The sequence below is a fragment of the Calliopsis andreniformis genome, chromosome 12 (assembly GCF_051401765.1).
Source record: "Calliopsis andreniformis isolate RMS-2024a chromosome 12, iyCalAndr_principal, whole genome shotgun sequence".
Lineage (NCBI taxonomy): Eukaryota > Metazoa > Arthropoda > Insecta > Hymenoptera > Andrenidae > Calliopsis > Calliopsis andreniformis.
In genome coordinates, this window is record NC_135073.1 from 17547692 (window position 1) to 17572770 (window position 25079).

At 37.4% G+C, this 25079-nt stretch overlaps 5 protein-coding genes across 6 annotated transcripts in view; 2 read left to right on the plus strand and 3 right to left on the minus strand.

The window, feature by feature from the left end:
• Positions 1–5544, plus strand: part of LOC143185495 (protein Skeletor, isoforms B/C) — a 49659-nt gene extending 44115 nt beyond the window's left edge. For both annotated transcript variants that reach the window (XM_076388547.1, XM_076388546.1), the window contains 8 exons: positions 1677–1915; positions 2052–2232; positions 2328–2348; positions 2505–2877; positions 3099–3422; positions 3503–3626; positions 3909–4203; positions 4582–5544. In XM_076388547.1, the coding sequence (XP_076244662.1) occupies positions 1677–1915; positions 2052–2232; positions 2328–2348; positions 2505–2877; positions 3099–3422; positions 3503–3626; positions 3909–4203; positions 4582–4701 (1677 nt within the window). In that variant the 3' untranslated portion in view covers positions 4702–5544. The remainder of the gene's footprint in view (positions 1–1676; positions 1916–2051; positions 2233–2327; positions 2349–2504; positions 2878–3098; positions 3423–3502; positions 3627–3908; positions 4204–4581) is intronic.
• Positions 5545–11697: 6153 nt separating this feature from the next.
• Nup107 (nuclear pore complex protein Nup107) lies at positions 11698–14870 on the minus strand. Its single transcript, XM_076388545.1, has 6 exons — positions 14348–14870; positions 13786–14276; positions 13470–13677; positions 12216–13387; positions 11888–12139; positions 11698–11829 (listed from the first exon to the last, which is right to left on the minus strand). The coding sequence occupies exons 1-6, from the start codon at positions 14868–14870 to the stop codon at positions 11728–11730; spliced, it is 2748 nt and encodes a 915-aa protein (XP_076244660.1). The 3' UTR covers positions 11698–11727.
• A 666-nt stretch (positions 14871–15536) lies between these two features.
• Uqcr-c1 (Ubiquinol-cytochrome c reductase core protein 1) lies at positions 15537–18068 on the plus strand. The gene is made up of 7 exons (XM_076388401.1): positions 15537–15690; positions 16085–16303; positions 16378–16763; positions 16833–17026; positions 17089–17258; positions 17324–17578; positions 17642–18068. Exons 1-7 carry the CDS (start codon positions 15622–15624, stop codon positions 17780–17782), a joined length of 1434 nt encoding a protein of 477 aa, XP_076244516.1. The 5' UTR covers positions 15537–15621; the 3' UTR covers positions 17783–18068.
• Positions 18069–18117: 49 nt separating this feature from the next.
• On the minus strand, positions 18118–20074 carry Mob3 (MOB kinase activator 3). The gene is made up of 5 exons (XM_076388402.1): positions 19803–20074; positions 19478–19628; positions 19173–19400; positions 18985–19100; positions 18118–18896 (listed from the first exon to the last, which is right to left on the minus strand). Exons 1-5 carry the CDS (start codon positions 19845–19847, stop codon positions 18732–18734), a joined length of 705 nt encoding a protein of 234 aa, XP_076244517.1. The 5' UTR covers positions 19848–20074; the 3' UTR covers positions 18118–18731.
• Positions 20075–20223: 149 nt separating this feature from the next.
• On the minus strand, positions 20224–24862 carry Letm1 (Leucine zipper and EF-hand containing transmembrane protein 1). Its single transcript, XM_076388400.1, has 7 exons — positions 24701–24862; positions 23888–24339; positions 23657–23827; positions 23276–23590; positions 22722–23195; positions 22160–22591; positions 20224–22092 (listed from the first exon to the last, which is right to left on the minus strand). The coding sequence occupies exons 1-7, from the start codon at positions 24756–24758 to the stop codon at positions 21694–21696; spliced, it is 2301 nt and encodes a 766-aa protein (XP_076244515.1). The 5' UTR covers positions 24759–24862; the 3' UTR covers positions 20224–21693.
• Positions 24863–25079: the final 217 nt, after the last annotated feature.

Consider the following 25079-nt stretch of genomic DNA (forward strand, 5'->3'; position numbering starts at 1 on the left):
TGAAGAAGTTTTCTTGGCTGTTGGCTTCCGGGCTTAGCAGAAAATTATTAATCGATCTTCCTGGACTCGAAGTCCCGTCGACAAACATTTCTAAAGCTCGAGTCTCCTCCTTCAGAATTTGCCGCCGTTTGAGCCTTTAAACGCGTTAATGGCGAATCCTTCCCTCCTCCGCCACCTCGAATATAAACCTGTTCATTGATACACGATTCGAAAGCCACTAGAACAATATCGATGGGTAAACTTCCCGAAACTCGCGACATCTTTCTCCCTCGGTTCCAGCTTCCCAAGCTGCAACTTCCGATCCAGTGCAAGTGGAATTCCTTGTACGAGTTCCCGTCGCGTACAAACGTCCGCCACGGCGGAAAGGGAAGAGCAAATAATTTAACGATTGGAACGACCCTGATATGGAAACTCATATCGTCAGTTCAAGGTGCCCACGTGTATCGATTCCTCCGTAGACAAAAGTCCTGGGAGCGGGTTCCAAAGAACATCTCGAAACGACAGGAATCAGGGCACGTATAGACAGTAGCCTTGAGCGGAATATCGAAGACGTCGAAGATATTCACCGACTTTTCAATCTTCGACTCTTGGCACACTTTTCGAGGGCCGATAAAAAAGACAATAGAAAAATAGGGAGAGGGGGAGGCGATAGCGGTTAATCGCAGCGCCGACGCGCCCCTATCTTCATGGAATTTCTAATTCGATTGGGGAATATTGACGGGAGATCCCTGGAAGAACGTAGAATATCTTCGGCGACTAAAGTCTGGATTTTCCCAGTAGAAAATTTCTTGCGAGTAGAGATATCCATCCTCTTATATATTTGTACATGAATGGCACTTCGAATGGGGGTATTCTGACAAAATATCATTGTTGGTAGTTTCGTGTATGAGAAGGAAAGCTAGGAGAAAAGGCAAGGGGACCATGGAAGTGTATAAAAACAGCGCGGTAGGCGAATAGATTTGTCGGGGTTTCGAAACGAGTTGAGAAATCGTCGCGAACTCTGAATTTTCTTTCATAAAACGTTCCCCAGAGGGTTAAGAGAGTAGATCACTCTGTATGGAGGGTGAAATCCGTTTCTCGGATTTTACGAGGTCCCGCTTGAGATCTTTCTTTCTACTTTCACCGTTTTCCCTCTCCCCTCTCTCTCTCTCTCTCTCTCTCTCCTCGATCCACTTGTCAGCCCCTTCTCGTCTCGCTTACTCAGACGTTTGACGGAACTTAGAATATAAACGACCTCAAACCTGCCTCTATCGGTGCGTCAGCTTCAACAGAGGGTAAGGGAATGATAGATCGACTTTTTCGACTGGCGGGGGTGTAAATATGCGGTCCCTGAAAGATAGGTTGATGAGACGGTTCCTGTTCCGGAGACCTCTCTGGGTGGGAGACCCTCCTCGCGATTCTTTGACCTTTAGCAGTCAAATTTCGACTTTGATGGGCCTATAAATCCCTCTTTAAATCATACTGGTACAAAATTTCTTCTTACACTGATAGAAACTGTCTAATAGAAATAACTATTTACCTAAAGTAGCCGAGGAGAAATCAGTGGAAAGTGGAACGTATCTAGACTGTCAGCACAGAAGTAGAAAAACTTGAGTCGTGTCGGACGCTCACGTGCATTATAGAAGGGAGACTTGAGAAAGTTTCAGGGGATGAAACGTGCTCTTAATTTTCTGCAGGTCGACTTTGGCAGCATTTACATCCCATCGGACCTAAAAGTGCCAAAGCCGAGGGTGCTGCCAGAGTTTTCGAGGCTAGCTCACGGTCTTCGCAGCGGTAACATCACCATCCTAGATAGCAAAACTTTCTACATTCCCAATTTGCATTACGACGGCGCTGGTCCCGATGCTTATTTCTGGGTCGGGAATGGCTCTGAGCCCAACCCCTTCGGCGTCAAGGTGCCCAACGAGAGGCAGAGGTACGGCTCACTCTTTCTTCGATCTCACATCTTATTAATGTTAATCACTGGTACACTTTTATCATTTTGCAATTCCCTAGTCGAATCGTGGAGGGAACTGAGTTTTAGGTTTTCAAGTGAAAATGTCTGTTCACAGTTCAGCCCCGCTGAAGGGTTACCTAGGGGAGGACATCGAGATAGTTCTGCCAGGGAACTTGACCGTGTACGACATCGACTGGCTTTCGGTGTGGTGCGTCGCATACAAGCACAATTTCGGGCATGTTTTCATCCCGAAGGACCTCGACGTTCCACCTGCCCTCGGACAAACCAAAATCACGGTAACTGAGCCCGAATCACGAATGAACGCGGCGAATTAATGCGCGCAAGCTCGACATGCAATTAATCGAATATTTTCAAATTTTATCGGGAATAGCCGCCATGGTGGTACGAACCTGTAAGTAACGCAAAGTGTACCAAAATGTACAACCATTTCGGAAGCAAATTTCTTTTCCTTTCAAGTAACTATAAATCGTTAGAGCATTTCGAGCAAAAGAGTTCGTCAGCCTCGAGACATTCCCGAATAAAAGGCTATTTTTACACTTGTGTTCAGACGAGCAGCACGCCACCGCCACCTCAGTCCAAGCACGAGCTGACCAACTGCAAGGAGATGTTAGAGGGTCGTGTGCAGGTGCAGTGGGAAATGATAGGGGAGGATGTACAGATAAGAATATCTGCTCGCATCAGGGAGGATCAGTACGTCGCCTTCGGTTTGTCTGGACGCGAGGGAGAGCCTGAGATGATCGGTGGCGACGTGGTCGTCGTCGCTTACAACTACACTACTGGTAAATTCATCGCCGAGGACTACTACATGTCGGATTATGCCCAGTGTGATGGCAAAAGCGGCGTCTGTCCGGATGAGAGGGTTGGAGGGAAGAACGACGTCGTCCTTTTGCACGGAGAGCGAAAGAACGGGATAACCATAGGTAGATTTCTGTTTTACTGCTCAGCTTCATGTTCTGACATACTTTCCAAACATTTCATACTAAAATGGAGATTCACATTAAATCTAACACTAAGAAATTGGGCTTCATATTTGCCGAAGCTACGTCCAAGAACTCTTGAAGAAATGTAATGCTTCTTCTTCGCTAGATACTAAAGTGAAGATGTAGGTATATTTTACATGAATTGTATCCGTGTGTTTCAGTTACCTACACCAGACCTCTACGAACGAACGAGCCAGTGAAAGACAGAATGATCCCCGACACGGAAACCAGCGTAATCGCGGCAATAGGACCCATAAATGTGAGAGGAGAAGCTAATGCTCATGAGAGCACCTTAGATAAGACCACCGAGGACATTCGTATCGATTTTACGTCGAAGAACGTCCGCGAGTGTACAAATTCCCTCTACAATCTCCCGGATATGTCCGACGTGAAAGCCTGGCCACCAGCGGTAATCACGAACGAGACCACGTTCAGCGCGCGGATCGGACCTACTGGAGGAAAACGAGGTTACTCGAGGATTACAGGTGAGCGTGAAGGACTTCTTCCTCTCTTGGAACGATATCGACCTGAGACCAGCCGTAATCGCGAATGATAATTTCTACAGGCGAACCTGCCTGGGGCATCGCGTGGTACATCAACGACAAGCTGATCCCAGAAATCACCGTCGAAAGAGGACAGACATACACGTTCATAGTGGAGGGTGGGAACGATCCTGCTAATCCTGCGAGGCGAGTTGGAATTCCAAACTATTAACAATCTAGTTTATGCATTCGGTTCCCTTTGTGTTGGTTTGATGCTTGTTAATTACCTGTTGCCAGCATTACGTTCCTCCGTCGTACTTCGATAATTCAGTCCCTACTGTTCATTCTGATCAATCAAGTATTTATACGTATTTATACGATATGCTGGCAATGCATCCCCTAAGCGATGGTTAAACGTCAAACGGTCCATGGAAAGAAGAAAGTATTTGGAGTCGTGAAGCAAGGTAATGGTTCGCGTTTCCCGTGCAGGTACCATCCACTTTACATCACCGACAGCCCAGAGGGTGGGTTCGGTCAAAAGACCGAGATGCAGCAGATGGCACAGAAAGTGTTCGCTGGAGTCGACTACGACGCTGAAGGATATCCTTACCCTACAGCGGCTGGCCGTTACTGCGAATGGGTTCACAAGACGGTGGATATGAGCGCGGACATGGAGACTTTTGAGAACTTCTTCGAGACCCTCAGGTTGGAGTGCGATAAGGGTGATCCAGCCAAGCTCGTCTGGACTGTGGAGGAGAACACTCCGGATTTGGTGTACTACCAGGTATGATGCTTTACATATTTATTTAAAGATTACTCTTTAGCCATTTTTGGAGGACCAATCTACTGTTTCTTCTTAACCCTAACTGGGTCCATTTTTTCGCGACTATTTTCTTACTGTCCTAAGCTTTCAAGAAGTCTGAAAAAATTCTGGGATACTTACTGAAGTCTCTATTTTAATGTACATTCGTTACTTGAGTCAAATGTTTATAGGAATACTTAGAAAAAATAAAAATTCGGAAGAAGTTTACAGAAAGATCAGAATTCACTGTGAACAAAATGGACCCAGTGTCCTCACAGAGGGTTAAATCTATGCTTATTAAATTTTAATGAGATACGTCGAGAATGGGCACCGTCCAATTTCGAAATTTTATTTCCCTAGTGTTACTTGCACAATCACATGGGATGGAAGATAAACGTAGTGAGCGACGCATGCACAACCATACCGATCGTATCGATGATCGCAACGTTAGTCATCGGTCTGTTAATGCTATCGAGATGAATCCCTTGAATCGTTTAGCGCAAAATACGCGGGATCGGTGTACAGACTACGGGGGCGAGGGCGTGTGAAATGGAGAAAAGAGAGAGCGACACATCAATAACAATGGTGATACGATATGCGATTTTCAAAGATTTAGAAAAAGAAGAAGAGGAGAAAGGAAGAAACAAAAATCGGCTGAACACGATACAAGGTTGTAAGAAAGTACTTAGCACGTAAGGTTTAATCGTACATAAGAAGATTAGCAAAATATTTTTAAGATCTATCAGATTCAATATTTCGTATTATACGATATATGTATATGTATATTTCTATATATATATATATACATACATATGAATCTATATATTATATACATACATACACACGTATTGAGACACGGCACACGAGAAGAGAATGAGATTCGTGGTGATTTTTAACGTTTAAGAAATTTAAGAAGCTACTTAGAAAGGGGGGATGATTTCTGACAATAATAAATCAGGACTGGGGTAAAAGTGGAAATTCTGACAATAATATGAAACGAATGTTGTTCACTGGGGACTCGCTAACGCATAGAACGCGGAGTCGTACATTGATGCATGATCAATTAATGAAATACGAAGGGAGGAAATGGAGGAACGTGGGAGGGCATCGGTGGTACATGTACAATGTAAATTTTGCACAAAGCTATAGTTGAATATAATTGTAACTTTAAAAGATCAAGTAGCACTTAAGATAATATTACATTTATAAATGCTGTCGACTTGACAATAATACGTAGGGTAGTGAACGATGAAGGAATCGCTGGTGAAAAGAACGAGGAAAATGTACAAGGTAACGTGTCAGATATTATTATCATTATTGTAATTAAGGGTGATACTGTTACAAACTATCCCCCTATACGTGTAATAATGCTATAACGATATGTACATACCATAGAGTGGACCTTCCTAAAACGGAATGAAAGTATAATATGTGCCTTGGGTACAGATAATGAAACTTCTTTAATTAACACGAATTAGGAACCACTCGGAAAGGAGATACCCCTGTAGTACTTAGGAACTGGTTTCTTGTGCGTCCACAGCCCTCACTATTTTGTTACTAACATTCGAAATCACCTTTATTGCAAATTCAAATTTATGAGAATCCAAATAACTACTCTACAACAATGTATCCTCAGTGGGAATATAAAAATGAGGAAAATTATGAATTCTTAACTTGTAAAAAGAATCCATGTTGAAGAAAGTATTCAGAAGCAGAAAAGTATAAAGAATATAAAAGAGTGAGACGTCCAGGGATAGTAATTATCGTGATACGTGTAAAGAATGGGAGACGTACAACCAAGAAATCAGAGAAATACATAATCACTGTAAAAAAAGTAGAGGAATGAAGAGACAGACTTCCTCTTTTAATACTGTCGCGTATCCAGATTCTAAGTAAGCTGGGGTGTCCTCAAAATTTACCAGCAGCGGGAAATTCTTTACGACTCCGATTGCTTATCGCACGAAGACCAGTCTGTATTTAACTATGCATACTTACCTAACATATGCATTACATATATTATACATATATTAAGCACACATACATAACATGAGGTACATGTATACATATAAAAGGATAACTTTCGGAAATTTACGTGGTTTAGCTTTCGACGTTCTCCAAGACGATGTTTGTCGCTTGTAACCACCTCCAACGATAACCGTGCGACAGTGATAAACGAATCTTCATTTTACCTTCGTTCCTTACGTGAACTCTGTCATGAGAGAAATTGCGACTGTCAGCGACGAACACGTTTGGACTGCGTTGCTTTAGCTTTTACGTGAGAAGCATCAAAAACCAGTGTTAAGTAGGAATACATACTAACTACCTTTATAAGTTAATTGAGCGACAGAAACGAAGACGATTCGCTTGATGTTCGTGTCACGTCTGGAAGCCGATTCCTCGCCAGATGTTTAACGGCAAAACACTCCAGAGGATCGAAATTGATGCATAATTCTTTTCTAATTTTGCATTATCTTCCGTTATCTCCACCCCCTTTGGCCCTTTTTTCGAAGCGAGTCCTTTTCGAAGGGAATGAAACGAAGAGTCTAGTATGTAAGCGGATGAAACTCCTACTTCTGTGAACGACAATAATATAGTACGGACTTGCCGGATCGGATGTTCAGAGGGCTGCTCCGAGATGATCGACGCGAGTCTGAAAGCGGGGGTGGTCTGAAGAATCGCGTGCGTCTTGCTGTCCCGTTCCCCAGTTCACGTAGTGACAATAATTGTATTTACGCGAAAGTCGAACTCGACAAAGCTGTTCCGACAATAATACGGTTAATGTTAACTCTGTCGCGCGGTAGGGAGTTCTACAGGGTGTTCGTAAATTCGTGGTGCAATCGTGTGTATCGACAAGTTGCGATGTTCTTCAATTTTCTTCGCTAGAAAATAATTAAGTAATACTATATTAAATGTGATACGTAGAAAAAGGTGACTCGAAAGAATCGTCAGAGATCGTAGTCCGTTTCATTTCTAGATCCACGAATACGATCCATTCTCATGGATCTGCTGGATATGTGCAAAACGTGTGCCACAAATTGGCAAACACTCTGTACATAAGTATTTCTCGGGTCAGCGAGCTGTATCCAATCGATGGCAATTGAAAGTATAATCTTTAAGTCTTTGGAGTGTCCACGGATACGGTCCACTGTGACCCGTTTTTTTGGGTAGATTCGGACAATAAATGTACTCGATTCCTTTAAGTACAAACGTCGATGATCGGCCCTGTTAGTCAGGACAATAAGCATAGCGAATGTGATGATACGATTACGATCGTCGCGGGACAGTAGATAGGTCTATTCGGTTGGTGAACGATTATCACGGTCGTCGAGCGAACAAATATAATATCTGTACGGATCAATTATTCGAGGTGTAAGTGTACAAAGTTCGAGCGATCGAGCGTACGGTATTGCAATAAGCTCGTCGATCGGCGACATTAAGCTAACTGTAATGAGTGTACATGAGAAAAGCGAGAATCGTAGGTAATGACGATGTAAAGTCATATCTTTTTATCTCGTCCCCCTTCTCCTTTCTCTCTCTCTCTCTCTCTCTCTCTCTCTCTCTCTCTCTCTTTGTATCTCTGTCTCTCTGTCTCTCCGTATCATCTCTTAGTAATCTAGTGATAAGCCGTTTCGAACGTTCGAATATTCGCGGAGCAGCCCCCGCCCACGTCCCTCAAGTTGTTAGCGATTAAGAAGAAAATAATGGCTTAGAAGCTAAGAGAGAAACACTTTCTTTTCGTTGTTGTCGACGTGTAATTTTAAAGAAAAAAAGAAGGGAGACGAGATGATTCTGGGAATGACTGTACCACCGACCAACCACCGTGAAATATTTCAAAAAACGATCGGTCTTGTTTCGGTATACAGACGTGAATTCCGATAGCGATACTTTAGCGATTAAACGCGTTTACATTTTGTGTCTCGTAGATAAGGGCCAGATAGCGTTTCGCTCGCGCGACTTTTCTTCCATGCACGCCGATTCCTCGCGGAGGTCGAGAGGTATGCGCGAACTGATTAACTCAAGGCACTCAGATAACAGGAAAGGAGATAGAACGCGATTCTATCTGGTTTATCGTTCAATTCGGTCCAGCTATCTAGGTGTTTCGTAAGAACGTTCCTCCCTGAGTAGCCTCTCATTTACCGAAAGCTCGATTTCCTTTCTCCATATCTCCTCACATATCCCTGTTGAACATATCCCTAAATTAAGGCTCGAAAGCTCGACAAACTTGGAACGTTTAGGATGAATATTTTAGTTTCAAGTATCTCTGGATTTAATTGTAAGAGTATTAGACACAATCCATTATGCGTCCTCGAGATCAGTCTTTGTCTCTGATTTCACCCCTACCCTCGAAAGCCGTCTAAGGAAGATTTTGGAAGCTCGAATCAAAAGAAATAAGGAACAAGTTGGATACCGTGAACTGTTCGCTAAGGATAATATCTACTAACTGTACAAGGAGTCGCGGATTGTAAAGGAGTATAGGAGCTACTCTGTTTCTTAAGGTGATTAAAATCTAGCGTTAAGTATGAGGAGGAACATTAAAACTAGCGATTTTAAGGGTGTGTCGATTAAATCTGGAGAGATGTTTAACACTGTCAATACCGTATGTACGACGATTGGTCTTCTCGTTTCAACGATACCGTAGAGATACTCAAAGACTTTTAACACTGGATATCTTTCTGGATCTTGTCCTCGTGGTAGAATATATTTTCACACTCTATGAGAACATGGCGTGCGGAGAGCGAGAGAGAAGGGAGAAGAATGTAATTATCAATGCTTCGGCTCTTTGCACTCTTTCAACCTGGTTTCTTTACCTTTTCATATAAATAAGCAAATATGGTCGAGTAGAAAGGATTGAAATTGATCAGAACCTCTATCGTTGCCAAGGAGAGAAACGAATTAATTTGTTACAATGGACCGTCCTAAGTTGCGTTTGAAAATTTTAAAAATATACTAAAAAGTAATATATTTAAGAAGCTGATACCGCTGAACGAGGGATCGCATTTGAATTTCAGCGACCTAGTAGAATAAGCCCTTGCGTGGTCAGACACGAGTGCGAAGAGTTGAAGGGGAGGGAAGTCCATGGAGAATCACTTTCCGAATATCGATAGATAAGTCGTTTTCGAACACGCTGACACGCACCCATTAGCATTTAGAACGTCCCGTAGTGATGAATAACTTAGCTGGTGAAACTAACGAAGAAACAAGCAAAGAAAAAATGAGAAAATTTATCAACCACTGTCGAGGGGCATGTTAAGTACGGAGAGTTGGTGAGTCTCGGCGAGTTTATCGAGCCCTCGCGTGCGAGAGAAACAAATGAAAGAAAGTAAGAGATGAATCGTAGCATTATCGAGAATCGTAACAATTGTCAACCGTTTTTTTCAACGTTTACGTGTTAGACTAGGTTAATCAAACAAGGTAACTCTATTAATCGTGTACTCGTGTTACTGTAAAGTCGAATTCGATCGTCCAGATCCTCGTGTTTCCTGTTTCGAGCGGTCATCGTTCGTTAGACACGCGCGAATTCGATTTCAATGCCTTCTAACTGTATAATTTCGTAACTTTCATAGAGAAACCAAGGAACCTATATTAGAATAGTCGAAAAATTGATTTCAAGGTAGTGGAGTAAATCTGAAATAGGTAGGATATGGGGTTTAAGCTCTCTTATTTTGCTCAATTAGCTTCGCGCGTGTCAGAAATTCACCATCAACGCGAAAACGAGTTGCTCGACATGAGGATAAATTTAACTAACTGCATACAAAGATGTATACGAGTTTAAATTACAATGTCGGTGCAGCATGACCCTTTTTGAGCTACTTGTACCGTCTGTACAATGTTGCACCCTGTGTATCGCCTCTTCCTTGACCCTTTCCTTTTATTTTTTTCATTCTTTTTTTTAAATAATCTTACTTAGATTGATTCCTACGCTAAGAGATTGTGCGTTTCGAGAAGGTACACGTCGAATGATTGCTAGTGTTCAGGGAACTTATTTCATAAAGCTGTAAGTAGAAACGGCATCTTTTAGTCAGACATACCCTTCTCCGAATACAATTGTGTTTCTTTTCCTATTGGTGGTGCTATAAGTAGATTAAATTAATACATCCAAGCGATTAATTATCAGCTTTGTGAAATAAGTCGAAAGATCTGTGATGGATATTGTATTATCGACTATTATCGAGTCTGTATATCCAGGGCTCTCGGATTTTGTTTAAGTGTCAGACAGACTTTTCAACAATAAAAGATATTTCGCAAATAATTTTCCAGAAATTTAGATGAGTAAAATAATTTTTCATAAGACTCGATTCAAGCTAAGAGCCCTGTAGCGCAAAAGTAGTTGAAGCAAACGTTAAGGGAAACGTGTACTTCTGTCGATCGTTCAGTGATATATGAAAGCATTCCTGCGAAGCGTTAATTTTCTCGATATATAGTCTATGCACACACTGTACGGTGAACAAGCGAATTAATTTGTAGAGTTAGTCTATCCGTATCGAGAACAAAAGTGAAACGAAGAAAGCATACGCATCAAGCCGCACAGAGGGGAACACTTGCGCGTGTTCCCGACTTAAACGAAGTCAAACAGAAATATAATAATAATGTGCAGGGTGTTAGAGAGAGTTGATTCAAAAGTTTAGACTTGTAGCGCTCGGTGAATTGAATAAATTGTGGTTCGCCAATGAAGATCCATGAATCAATACTTTCAAAGTGACTTGGAGGGATTGATCTTCAGATCTACGTTGACTAAATATTTTCTAAGCGAGTACTTCAAGCCTGCAAAGTTTTGAACCACTTCTTTTTTAACATACTGTATAATGGAAAAGAAAAAATATAAAAAGACTGCTCTCGCCGGCAAGAAGCATCATTACAACCCCCTCAAGAAATAGATTTAGAGGAATTCCGATTATGCCACAATACATACACAAACGCATACGCATCACGAGCGCATTCGTTCTTCTTCATCGTGTTTCTTTCGATGCGTAGACTATTTAATGAAAGGTTGCTCTATAAATTTCAGCAGAAATCAAAAATATGTTTGTACGTATTATATCCATTGTATGCAGATCCACGTCCGATGAGTAATATAACAATGACACGAAAGATTAGAGAGTGGCCGCTAGAAATCTCATGGAGTCACGATACAATTATTCTACAATGAAAAAGAAATATCTCAGGATATCGTATTACTCGTTCATTGTCCCTTAAGTTTTTCTCCGCAATGTTTCACGCGTTAAATCTACAGCTTCTGAACAGCGCTACATTTATTAATGATTGGGTAAAAGGAGCATCTAAGTAATCATGAGGTATATAATATATTATGATTATGAATTATTGAACATTGTATCAAATTTTATATTCACTTCTTGTGGTTGACAATAAACTGGTTTTATAAAAAACATTCGTCCGCCCTTTGTACAAACGTCTACTATGTCACTCATGAACAATATACCATGTAACATGTACAATTAAATATACAATCCTCTTATTTTCATTTAGTGCCTAATTTTGCTATAGCATTCATTTTGGGTAACCCCAGGGATCTTTCTTTTGATCCATCAAAACGAGGGAAGACTCGCAAATCTTTTTGAACACCTCCCGTAATCTGCTCTTAGGAAACACCTAAAAGAATCAAGTGTTAATCATCTTATTAAAAATTAAAACTGTTGTAAATACATACTTTATAAAGCTGATACTGCTCAGAGGCAAGAACATCTGCTAATTGAATGCACTCAGCATGTTCATTCATTTCTGACATCACCGAATGTAAAAGCAGTGTAATTTTTGGTATACAAAGTTCCCTTAGCTTCTCCATTTGACGTTCTCGCGATATTTCCTCCGGTGTGCATGGTTCGTCATTGTTATAGCTCGGATCGACAAGCCAACCACCATCCGGAAACAATAGAACATTGAACAACAATTGTTTAACAGCCTGAAAAGAAATTATTATTTAGAACATTTTCGCATTCATAATTCCACAATTTTCTTTCTTCTTTTAATTTACAAACCTTTGTGTGATGTTGCATTGTAGCTTTCCATCTCTCCATTTCCACATTATACTGTGTCTGCTTGTGTTCGTATGCAACTTTTTCAGTGAAAGTGGCATACGCTGGTAATTCTTCCAGAGGAGTTGGTTTTCCATGATGATAGTGAGAGAACCATTCAGCGAAACCCTCCTGAGCATCGAGGTAAGTTTTATAGCAAAGGTATTCTCGAATGCCTGAGGAGGCTTTCTTTGACAAATTATTGGTTAACGTTAGATTTGCTAAAGTCCCTTCCATTGTTGGATACTCAGCCATAACAGACTCGATTGTGTCTGTTGGGATCTTATTAAAAGCTTTTCGCGCAGCGTCAATTTTTTCATTCGTTAGGAAGTACCTTATGAGAGCATTGGTCTGCCATAAAGCTTCTTCTCGTTGACTTTGGTAAAATATTAACCAGTCCAATGCATTGATCTTTTCCATATCTGCTTCAGTCATAGTACCCTTCAAATCCGAGGGATCGACATCCACGTTTTTGGACCGTATTCTTTCAACCACTAGTTTTGTAATTGCTTCTACGTTTAGGTTCGCGTCTTCCGCCGCAGCCAAGCATTTCTTGCGCTGCTCGTAATCTTTTATAAATTCCAAGTAACTCGCGTAGTTAGTCACTTGAGCCTCCTGAGGTAACATAGCCGTATAGAAAGCGATTAGGATCGGGTCATCCATTTCGATTAAAACACGAACATACGCCAATAGAACCTTATCTCCAACTTTGTCGTTTACATTTTTCCCGATTTGTCGAATGAAGAATATTAGATGAGCTAAAAACCGTAGGAAGTGTGGACAACAATCGCTGGTATCTATCATAGTTTCGATTTCCTCCATCAATTTGGGTATTTGGTCCAGTATCAGATATTTCTGAATTAGGTGATCAGGCATAGATGCTTGAGAGCGAATAATTGGATTTTTCGACGCGTGAAGTTCCTTAAACACATCCTCCAGCGAAATCTCGTTTTTCCAGTATTCTTCGGGCATGTTTGTGAAACTTTTTATCACTATGTCTCTCACTTCTCTTTCGACTTTGATGTCTAATAGTGTTTTCATGTAAGCCCACAATGCATCCTGCCAGGAAGACGCCACTTGTAGCATTTGTTGGACATTCCCGCAAAGACTAGCGTAAATGGCACGATAAAATAGACCTATATTAAATAATGCGTAATTATTATTAGAAGCTTTTCATTATTTTGCAATTATTTCTGAGAATTAAAATAATATTATTACCTACGCGTTTATCCTGAGACACTTCCCATGCACACAACTTCCACAGACTCCTATTGGGATTACCTTCTATAGGTAATTTGATATCTGACAGTGGATTCTTGTAGTTGGGATCATGATGAGGGATCCATCCTAACAAACAAGCAGCTCTCCAAGGCTGGCCACAGTGTTCAGCTAATGCTTGTGCTTTTTGGAGGCGGCCGCAACGCACCTATTACATAAAACATATTTGCAGCATCATATCACTCTAGAAAACCTTTATTATTTGCCTTCTATTCATTTTTTTATTTACTTAATTTTTTATTCAAGAACCTTATACCTCTATAAACATTCTTTTCTCAAGTCTTGCGTCATCTTCCCTGTCCAGATCATGTAGAGGTTTACCTTCTCTTATTGGTGCATCTGGATCAAGAGATGATACCAATGGCCTTGACGATCGAAATGGGATCTGATCTTTTTCTTTATACATAAGCAACTGTCTGACTGTATTTTCCCATGCAAGGGTTTTGTCTGTGAAATATTCTGTGGTTGGATATTTATCTGCTTGATCCAATGCATTCTTTTCCAACCAGTCAATTATTAGTTGATATTCCCTGATATAGCTTTCAGTCTTGAATAAGTTATCTATTACAATTTTCTCAGATATGTAAGTACCATTTTCATCTGACTCATCCTCCATTGGAGTAGGAAAATTAAGACTATTTATTCGGTTCTGATATAGACAATAAACCAGCCTCCATGTGTTTCTCTCATTCTCTAAAGCAATTTCTTCTTCAGATACTGCATTCATTTCTACTTTGGACTGCATACCTATAGAATAAAGTAATAAAGTAATTATAAATATATCAATATTCTTCTAACATAAACTGTTGCCTTTGTACCTCTCATTATATCCAATGTATCTGTACAATTCTGTATAAAGTCTGCAACCGTGTCAAACACTTGTGCTTCCGAATAGTTCATTTGTATACTGTGTAAGAAATCATAATACAATCTAGACGTGACATCTTTCCAAGGCTCTTTTACTTTCAGAATCATGCCAGTTGCGCCACTATCTTCCATCATTTCTCTCAAAGTAAGGTCATTTTTCTCAGAAGCAGCCATTACATCGCGTACTTCGTGAGGTGTGAGCGTTAACGAATTGTCGACGTCCAGAATATCGCAATTCCTAAAAGTCCTCGAATTGAGATGCGATTTGCTCAGCAGTTTTGGACTACTAATATCGTTTAATTGACACGAATCATCCAAGTCTTTTCGTATGTGATTAACATTTTGGAAAACTATTCTCTTGGGAGTCGTACTTTTCGCGGTTAACCTCAAAAATGATTTTCGTTGAGCGTTTTCTTGATTGAACATTTGAATGGATCGCTCCATTTCTTCCGTAGTATCGTTTAACGTGTCCATTATTGAGAAATTTAACAATGTTCGATTAGAAATACTTGTTCAGTGCGATTAGCAACTGTTTACAAAAGCGTGATCATTGACAGTCTGCCGGTATTCGAATATTACAGTAGGCACCAACAGTTAGATATAAAATGGTCCTTGTAGATAATGAAATTCCCTATGGTAACTCCAAAATTAAGGGTATTAGTCCATTGGAATATAATTAGATGGCGCCAAAGGCTTCTAACAGAACTCTAATACTAGATGTCGCTGAGAGTATCTTACCATGTCTGAAACTAAAATTCTGAATCTGAAACCAATTTAAACTAGCTCCATTTTGTAGGTCTATGGCTTCAATGATCATTTTTAATCAAATTTGTATAACGTCGCAACAAATAAACAAATTTCGTTATTTATTATCGTTGCAAAATGAATTGCAGAGTTTCTTTAAAACCATATCCACTGGTAGCGAATGAATGACTAAATAAATAGACTGTAAGTTACACAGACAATTATAAATGTATAATAAGGTAGTAAAAAATGATATAAATAAAAACATTGTATGATTTTTAGATCTCGTCGACAGATTCGAGTATCGAGAGGTCGACATCATCATATCATCGATCGTTTTAGGAGGGGATCTCTTTTTCGCCAGTGGTTCTCATGCACGATTCTATGAATGGCACCTATGCCGAAAGGAGAGAACTCCGAACACCGTTTCGAATAGAATCACTATCATAAGCTCGTACCCAGTTGCGAGGATATCAGAAAAATGGCGACTCGTCTGCTGAAAGTTAGTTCCGCGTTGCGGACGTATACTAATAAGACCAGCCTCGTAAAGGTAATTAAACTACGAATTACAATTACAATAGGATCACTGAAACATATCATGATGATTTTCGTGGACTTACACTCAAATCAAGAGCCTTACATCGAGTCGAACAACTATCGACACCATTTAATCCTTACGTAATGAGAACAGACTTTTTGAAACTCTGAGAAACAAAAGAGAACTGGTGAATTATTATTTAATTGACAACAAACAGTATTCAGTAAATTGAATTCCACAATACTTGTTCCAGTACTTATGTCACTCTATCATAACCTCAATACGTTCAGACCATCTCGATTAGTATTGTATCTGTGAACTTAAGGAGTGACAGGCAGGATAGCTTTTATATTAGATGTACCATAGTTTTTCGTTATACTTACCCAGATAAGTTGCTTTTCTTTAGACACAAAAGCAATGGCAGTCTACAGCACCATCCATAAAAGAAATGCTTATCAATCAACCTGCAACAAGAATTACAACTCTGGATTGTGGGATGAGAGTTGCAAGCGAAGATAGTGGAGCACCAACAGCCACAGTAGGATTATGGATTGATTCTGGCAGTCGATTTGAGAATGAGGAAAATAATGGTGTGGCACATTTTATGGAGCACATGGCCTTCAAGGTAATTAATACATTTTACATGTGTTTTTAAGGTATTATCAGAAAGTTTTATTCTAACTAAAAATTATGACACAGGGAACCACCAAACGTTCACAAACTGATTTAGAGTTAGAAATTGAAAACATGGGTGCTCATTTGAATGCTTATACAAGCAGGGAACAAACAGTATTTTATGCTAAATGTTTGTCACAAGATGTACCAAAAGCTGTAGAAATTTTGAGTGACATCATACAGAACTCAAAGCTTGGTGAGAGTGAAATTGAAAGAGAAAGAGGTGTAATCTTAAGGGAGATGCAGGAAGTTGAAACAAATCTCCAAGAAGTAGTCTTTGATCATTTGCATGCTAGTGCATATCAAGGTACACCACTAGGAAGGACAATCCTTGGTCCCACTAAGAACATTAAAAGTATTACACGACAAGATCTTGTTAACTATGTAAAAAATCACTACGGTCCACCAAGGTACATATTTATAAACTCTAAACATTTCTAAATTGTCATTCCAGTATTCTCAAATATTACTTTTTACAGATTCGTTTTGGCTGGTGCTGGTGGTGTAGATCATAATACACTAGTTGAGTTAGCCAACAAACATTTTGGTCAAATGAAAGGACCAGACTACGATGAAATTCCGATGCTAGATGTACCGTGTCGTTACACAGGTTCTGAAATAAGAGTTCGCGACGACACCATTCCTCTTGCACACATTGCCATTGCTGTTGAAGGTATAAAGTTAATGTAAATAGTTTTCTATCAAAGTACGAAACTAACTGAACATTTTTTGAAGGTGCTGGATGGGCCGAGGCAGACAACATTCCTCTAATGGTTGCGAACACTCTTATGGGAGCTTGGGACCGCAGTCAAGGAGGAGGCGCGAGCAGCGCAAGCCACTTAGCTCAAGCAGCTTCGATCGCCAAACTATGCCACAGTTACCAAAGCTTTAATACCTGTTACAAGGTACTATTTATTATAAGTGTTTTTTATTTTGAAGAAGATTATGGCTAAGCTGTATATTTTTATAGGATACAGGTCTTTGGGGTGTGTACTTCGTGTGCGATCCTATGGCTTGTGAAGACTTTGTATTCAACATACAACGTGAATGGATAAGATTGTGCGTAACTGTTAGAGAGAAAGAAGTGGAACGTGCAAAGAACATCCTGAAGACAAATATGCTACTTCAGTTGGATGGAACAACTGCGATCTGTGAAGACATTGGCCGACAAATACTGTGTTATAACCGACGTATACCACTTCACGAACTCGAAGCCAGGATAGACGTAAGTAATGAATAAATGAGAAACATATAGCGTACACTTCGTTATTAATGACACTTTTTGCAGAGTGTCACCGCACAAAATATCCATGATGTTGGTATGAAGTATATCTACGATCAGTGTCCAGTAATTGCAGCAGTTGGACCAGTTGAAAATCTGCCTGATTACAACCTAATTCGTGCTGGCATGTACAGCTTACGAGTATAAACACATCCTCCGAAGGAATTTACGATGAGTCGCCAGAAACGTCATTTTTAGTAAAACGAATAAGATTGAAGTAAGACTACAATATACAAGTTATTTTTTATAAATATTAATCACTGTTACGATTATTCATATTTATTATTTAAATTGGAACATCGTAAGGCGAACTTTTATTTACTTTTCAGTGTTTTTTGTAGTCTTATTTTAATACTTGTTTAACAACTAGATGATTCACGAACATGTATTACCTGGTACGAATAAAGTAATACATCTGTTCCCATAAAATGCATCCCTTAGTTCATGAATTCAAAAGATGAAATTAATTGAAAAAGTTTGAAATGTTCCTTAGTAACATCTGTTTATTTTTCATTACTTGATTATAAATAATGAACAATGTTTCATAACGGAAACAGATTTATTTTTTTTTCCCCCCCTTTAAAAGTTTGTACTCTATCATACAACATATGCTGTTCTATTTCTGTTTCTGTTAAAGCATTATTTAATCTCATACACAGTTCTCATAATTAATACAACATACAAAAGGCGCAAAATCATATATACAATTGCATACTTCTAGGATATAATTGCATAAATAATTTAATATTCTTGCTACGTTTAATACACAAACTTGTTTCAATTCAAATTAATTTGAAGCAAGAATACTTATGAAAATTAATCTCAAGCTATATAGATATACAATTATTAATAATTTATTACTATAGCTAAAAATATAGTAATGCTTTTAATGATTTTCGTAACATTTTTTAAATATTAATGAAAATAAGTATCAAGGGTGTAGAAATACTGTTTTGTTGTATCCTAATAATGAATTTCTTAATACTTCTTTAAAAGTACTAAAGAAAAAATCTGTTCAATTTTGTACTTACATTAATATGATTTACTTCTTTTTCTCTAATTTGGTTACCATTTGTATTTGATCATTTTTTTTAGACTATCTAGCATTGTTTGTTGGTGCTGTAGTTTGTGTTGGTGAAGCAGTATCCTTACAAACTTTGGCAGTCATTTCAGCCAGTGGCTCCAATTCTTTTGCATTTATTAATTCGAATTCCGTTACAAAATAATAAAAATGTTTATAGCATGTGTTTACATGTGCTTCCTAAAACACAAAAACATCCCTTTAAACCACATTCCTGCCATAACAGAATAGTAATTCTTCATCAAATAGGCATGAATGAAAAACTTACAGCTCCTATTGCTACAATACGATCAAAATGATGTATGTAAACATGGACAAAAACTCTAAATAGGCGTGTTAAAATTTTTCTACATAGTGGTATAAATGTTTTTGGAAATGGTACATCTGTAACAAAATGTTTCCATAATTAATTCAATATACATCTAAACTAATATCTATCTTTATCAAATTTTATACCTGTTGATACAGGAAATATGGTTTCATTATTAATTTGTGCTTCAATCCAATCCATGAGAAGAGCAACATACTGTGGTGCAGGTAAAGCAGTAGGTTTTTTATATTTCTCACCATCTGCCCATAAATATTCAAAACGGGCTCCACCACTCATTGTTGGACAAGATGCAGAATCACAATATTCAGAAACAGTGCCATATATCAGATTGATTCTATTAAAAAAGTCCACAACTGAAATTACATTATCATTTATGAAAATATTCCTAGGCTTCTAAAAATCAAAATATCTTAACAGAGATTTGAAATACCATGAACAGCAATCCAATCATTAAGATCTTCCCCAGGTGGTAACTTCACAACAGATCTTAAATTAATTCCAGAGTTAAGGGAAGCTTGTGCTTGCTTGTGCAAGGAATATCGTAGTGTTCCATGCGCAAATCTTTTCTTTGGTCTAAAAGTCTGTAACATTGAATTATGGAAAAAGTATTTAAGTTCTAGAAGACACCTATATGAAAAAAACATTATAAAAACTGAAAACGAAACTCAGTTTTAATCAATATTATTTTATGACAGTAGGTTAGAGGTTCTCTTGTAATGTGAATGAATATAACAGAAATGAAAACTAATATTTACCTTTCCTTTCTGAAAAAATTCCATGAAACCACTTAATGCAGTCATCACGGTCAAAAATACACAGAATCTAAGATTATGATACAAATACCGAGGTGACCGGTAGGGCGAATTTATTTCGATCTATTTTCTTACATGTATTACCACTCAAAATTCTTCACTACACATACATTTTTACTGATTCTTTCATTTTTTATTTGTGTACAAGTATTTTAACTGAGTTGAATCTTATGATACATTTGTAATGTATAATTTCTGACGGAAGTTTCAGCGCCTTATATGTATGCATGCATACTCTACCAATCCACTGTTACTTTCATCACAGATGAGCTGTCTATGTTAAAAATCACGCTTAACACATTGACCGTGGTGCCAATGTCATTTGCTGATAAGTGCATTGACCACATCTGCTCGTAATTTTATACGCAAAATATTGTAACATTACATATTTAATACGAATTACATTCATTGCGTTTACATATAATTTTCCATAATTCCTAAATAACTTAAAATAGTTTAAATAAACGTCGGTTGACTGAAATTTACGATTAGAGAAATGGAAAATTTTAGATGTTTAATATCTTGAGACTATTGCATTTACTAGTAATTCTAAAAGTTTATTAAAAAATGTAAAAATCATTAGATTATGCGATTAAAATTTTTTGATAACAAGTAATCATGCACTTAAACTAGAAAAAAAGAATTTTCGGTTGAGATATTTTTTACACAAATACTTTATTACATAAATCGGCAGTTTAATGCACAAAAGTAAAAAAGTAAATGAGCATCGTTACTATTCCTATTCCCTTTTAAGCAAATGAGAGTTTTCATACATATCATAATAATAATTGTATGGTAATTTTGTGCAAATATATATACATACATTACTACTCTGGCATACTCAAATTGATATTATTTTTCTTTATCCATTACTGAATGAATTCTATGTTCTATAGCCAAATTATACTTTGCTTTCTTATACTAAAACTTATTCTGAATAATGTCAGTGTTCCATATACTTTCAGTTGTACAATTAACATTCTATAAACATTGAATTTTAAATTTTGTTTCATATGCAAGGTATGAATACTTATTACTCAATTGCATATTTTACATAATTACTTTTTATGTATACATGTATGGATATATATAATTAGTACATACACATAATGGATTGTTCTCTGTTTATGTACTTCACAATTCGTAAAATAACTTTATCTATAAATGTACATTATATCTCTGATCACAGAAATATATGTTTACAGTTTTGCGACACAACAGAAGTGAAATGTAGTACTCTGTATATTACAAATTCTGTAACAATCAATATTCGGAAAGGTGGAATGATTCCTCACGGTATTACATTATGTCGGAATTGTGTACTATTGAAATAAAAATATCCCATTGCTAACCACCGATATTAATGATAATAGTATTGTCACTTACAATTTTAAAAACATGTTTAGCATTAATGAAGAATTTGCATGCAAGGTTTTGTTTGTGACCAGCACAGATATCTTGCAATTTGATGCCATTAAATGCATCACAGTCTTAATGAAAAATTCATACTTTGCTTTCGTTATAAATACAAAAGTTATATTATTATATGTTTTCTCTTTCGTTTTTAGTCAGACGTTTTAAGTAGCAAATGTCACGTATGTAACAGCGTTTGTTAATACATACATGAAATTATTGCGATTGTTTATTCTATAATTATCTTTTTTACATATCCCAAAGGGCTATTTAAAATTTTTGCTATATAAACTGATTCATAAAAGAAAAGTTTCTAACAATATTTATAGAGATGAAAACGCAATACCTTATTAAATCACCGTTCAATAAAAAGGTTATATTAATAGTTACATACATTAATTTATAGTTATTTGTGCGGTAATCATAGCTGCTTAGAGCCTTCAGCTTTTTTTGTCGGTGGTGGTACGCCAGGGGCTAATGGAGCATTTCTAACCGGATCAGAAGAGGAATTACTTTTGAGAACTGCTTTAGACTTTTCCCTTTTCTGTTCAGATGATCGTGAAGAATATTTGTCATCTACGTCATCTTCTAATTCCTCTTTCCCGTAGCCCTTTTCAGTTGTTACCGGTGCAGAGGGAACTGGAGTTTGCGGTGCGACATATTTCTCTTTCTCACATTTTAATTCCTCCGAATCTCTCTTTTGCATCTTTTGAATTTGTTCTTCCACTTCTAAAATTTCTTCCTTGTCGAGCAATTCGATTAATTCGTTTACTTGCTTCTTAGTTAACTTGATATCTTCTTTTCCAATTAATTCCACTACCTGTAAAATCATTGTATTGAGTTATGACAAATTTCCAATTATTCTTTTATTTAATATTATCTATTACCTTTAGAACGTCTTCAATTTTGATGGCTCCGTCTCTGTCATCATCAATTTTTCCAAGAATTTCTGCTATGCGTTGTAGCCGATGCTCATCAGGTACATTTTGAATTCGTTTTATCGCTGTAATTAATTCGTCTATTTTAACTAATTCTTCAGCAGATTTAGAAGATTCATCTATCTCAGCTTTTTCTGCCTTCTGCTTCTCTTGCTTTTCTGATTCAAGTTGTTCTAATACTGCATCCATCTTTCGAATCATCTTGTTCACTTTATTAAATAATCGTTTGGCTCCTTTAGATACTTTAATACTTTCTATATCCTCTTGACCCTTCGCAGCCGCTTTAATTTCGTAAAGTTCTTTCAGATCTTCTTGATAATCTGCCATTTCTTCTTTGAGTTCCTTTAATTCTTCCTTCTGCACGACCATCTTCTTCTTCTCCTTTAGAAAGGTGTAGAGGTTATTAAATATTAATCCTGGATTACTACCCTTTCGCAAAAATCGCGATTACAACTACAGTCTAGACTTAAATATATCTAATATCAACTAATCTTATGCTATCATTACAAACCTTTCCAAGAGAATCTAAAGCTTGTTCCAAGACTTTCACATCTGTAGCTGTAATTTCGTCTGTCTCATGGTTGAACGTATGGACCAAATTTTGCGGTTCAGTTTCTTTCTTTTCTTGTCGCTCCTCTTCAATCTTACGTTCTTCCATTTTTATTATTTCAATATTCGTCTTATGATCCATTTTACCCTCCTTTTCGCCTATTGCACCTTGAGTACGAGCTACAACCGTTTCAGGAAGAGCCGAAATAGTTGCTTTCAGTTTGTCCGACATAGGTATAGACTCTGGCACCATAAGCGCTCGCGAAAGCAATAATAAAGATGGTGGAACCTTCTTATTTAAACTCAAGTCTAACCACTGAGACAATTGCTCTTTCAATTTACTCTCTGGCAAACCATATGCACGCATCCCACGTGCTCTACAAGCTTGCTGCAACTCACTTCTTGTCAGAGAATCTATGCCCTCTTTTTCAATTAACTATAAAAAGAAATATGAATTAGAATAATTGGTAGCCATAAAACAAATCTATTGGATTAAAAGAAGAAAAGTAGACTCACTTTATCATCTGCAGCAAGACTTCTAAGCCTCATTCTTAGTAGAAAACGTAAAAAGTTCGTGGTTCCAAGAGTTTGCACATCTAATACTCGGCATAATGCAACTAATTGTGGTCGAGAAAGGGAATCTAATGTAATTTCGTCCTCAAAAAGCTTACTGAATCGCATGATTTCCTCGTTAGTCGCTATTGCGCCTGAAGTTCGAACTTTGTAAAAGAATTCGGCGAATTCTTTAGCTTTTTCCGATTTATAGCCGGATGACTGTACAGCCATGTCGTCTAATGTTTTTTGCAGAAACTTAGCCATTTCAATTTTAATCTGGAATGGAAAGGTTTTGTAGAAAAAAGGATAAAATTAAATGTATTACAAAAATACACATTATACCTTTAATGCTTGCTTTAATTTATCTTCTTTTTCTGTTGCTGTCTGGAAGGTGGATGGTAGTAAACCAGGGAATAGCTTAATGGCAAGTGGAAGTAAAAATTCCATAAAGGGTACAATGATGAAAACAGAGAAAGGAATAAGCCTGAACATATCACCTGTTGTTTTTATAAGCTGAAAAATTATTAATATTCAATTATTTACATTTAATCATAAATTTAATCTAAAATTTACCAGTCTGTGTTCTCTTCGGGTAAGTTCTTTTCCCTTTAAAATTCTCCATACTAATTTTGCTGAAATTTTCATATCAAGAAATAGCAACCTAAATCCATGATAATAATGTATTATTTCGGCCTTAACTTTTTGCCATAAGCTAGGCTTTTCGACTACTGCTTTTGAAGCACTTTGTACAACAGTTCCTTCTGTTTTTTCTTTCAATTCTTTTTGCTCCTTGATATTTTTTATAGTATCTTCCACTTTGGAAGATGATTCCTGACTTCTCCATGTTGGTGTTGCATAAAATGTACGCAGTTGCAAATGGGGTATACTAATATTATTATTGTTTTTTGCTATTGTAGAATGTATTAATAATCTGCTGTTTCTTGGATCTCTTTTACCCGTGTATATAAGTGCCAGGCTTCCATGTACTTGATTGGTATTATACCACAATTTGAAACAGCAGTGTTCTGAAATAAAAGTGTCTATTAGACCATTTAAAATAAAAATATTCACAATATCAGGTTTAGCAATTCATTCATAGCCATTATTTCTTACAAGTTTATAAAATCAATATTATGTATTATTTTTAACACATTTTTCCAACAACATAACCTTCCGCTGAATTGCATATGAATTTTAAAATTAAAAAGAGAGAATGTGAAAGTAAAATGGAAAATTTATGTTAATCTGTCATTGATATTAATAGTTCTATTCGGAATTACACCTGTTATATAAATATAACGTGTACATTATCTATAATGCACACATACAGAATATGTTAGATTATGATTTTAACTTACAATAACGATTAGAATTAATTGTACTTACGTCGTATTGTTCTGCTACGACCGATCATCATTCTTTTTGTATGAATTAAAGAATTCATTCTATATTAAAGACGTTTTTCTCCGTAGTTTCTCTATTTTTTCAGGCTTGTGTTTCTCTGCAAATATGTGGTAAAATACGGCCATCACACATGTTCTGCCTTGAACATAGTGATTGGAGATCAAAGATCGCCTGTTCATTAAACTGGCTCCAATATTACTAGCAAGATTTAATATTGATCTGTTTCCTATTATTTTCGCATATTCATATGATATTTGTATTTTCAGAACACATCTACAATCGAATACAAATTTTTGTTTGAAGACCGATTCTCGTTTATTTACAACTTGTTGTCAATAATTTAAAAAAAAATGTAGATAGG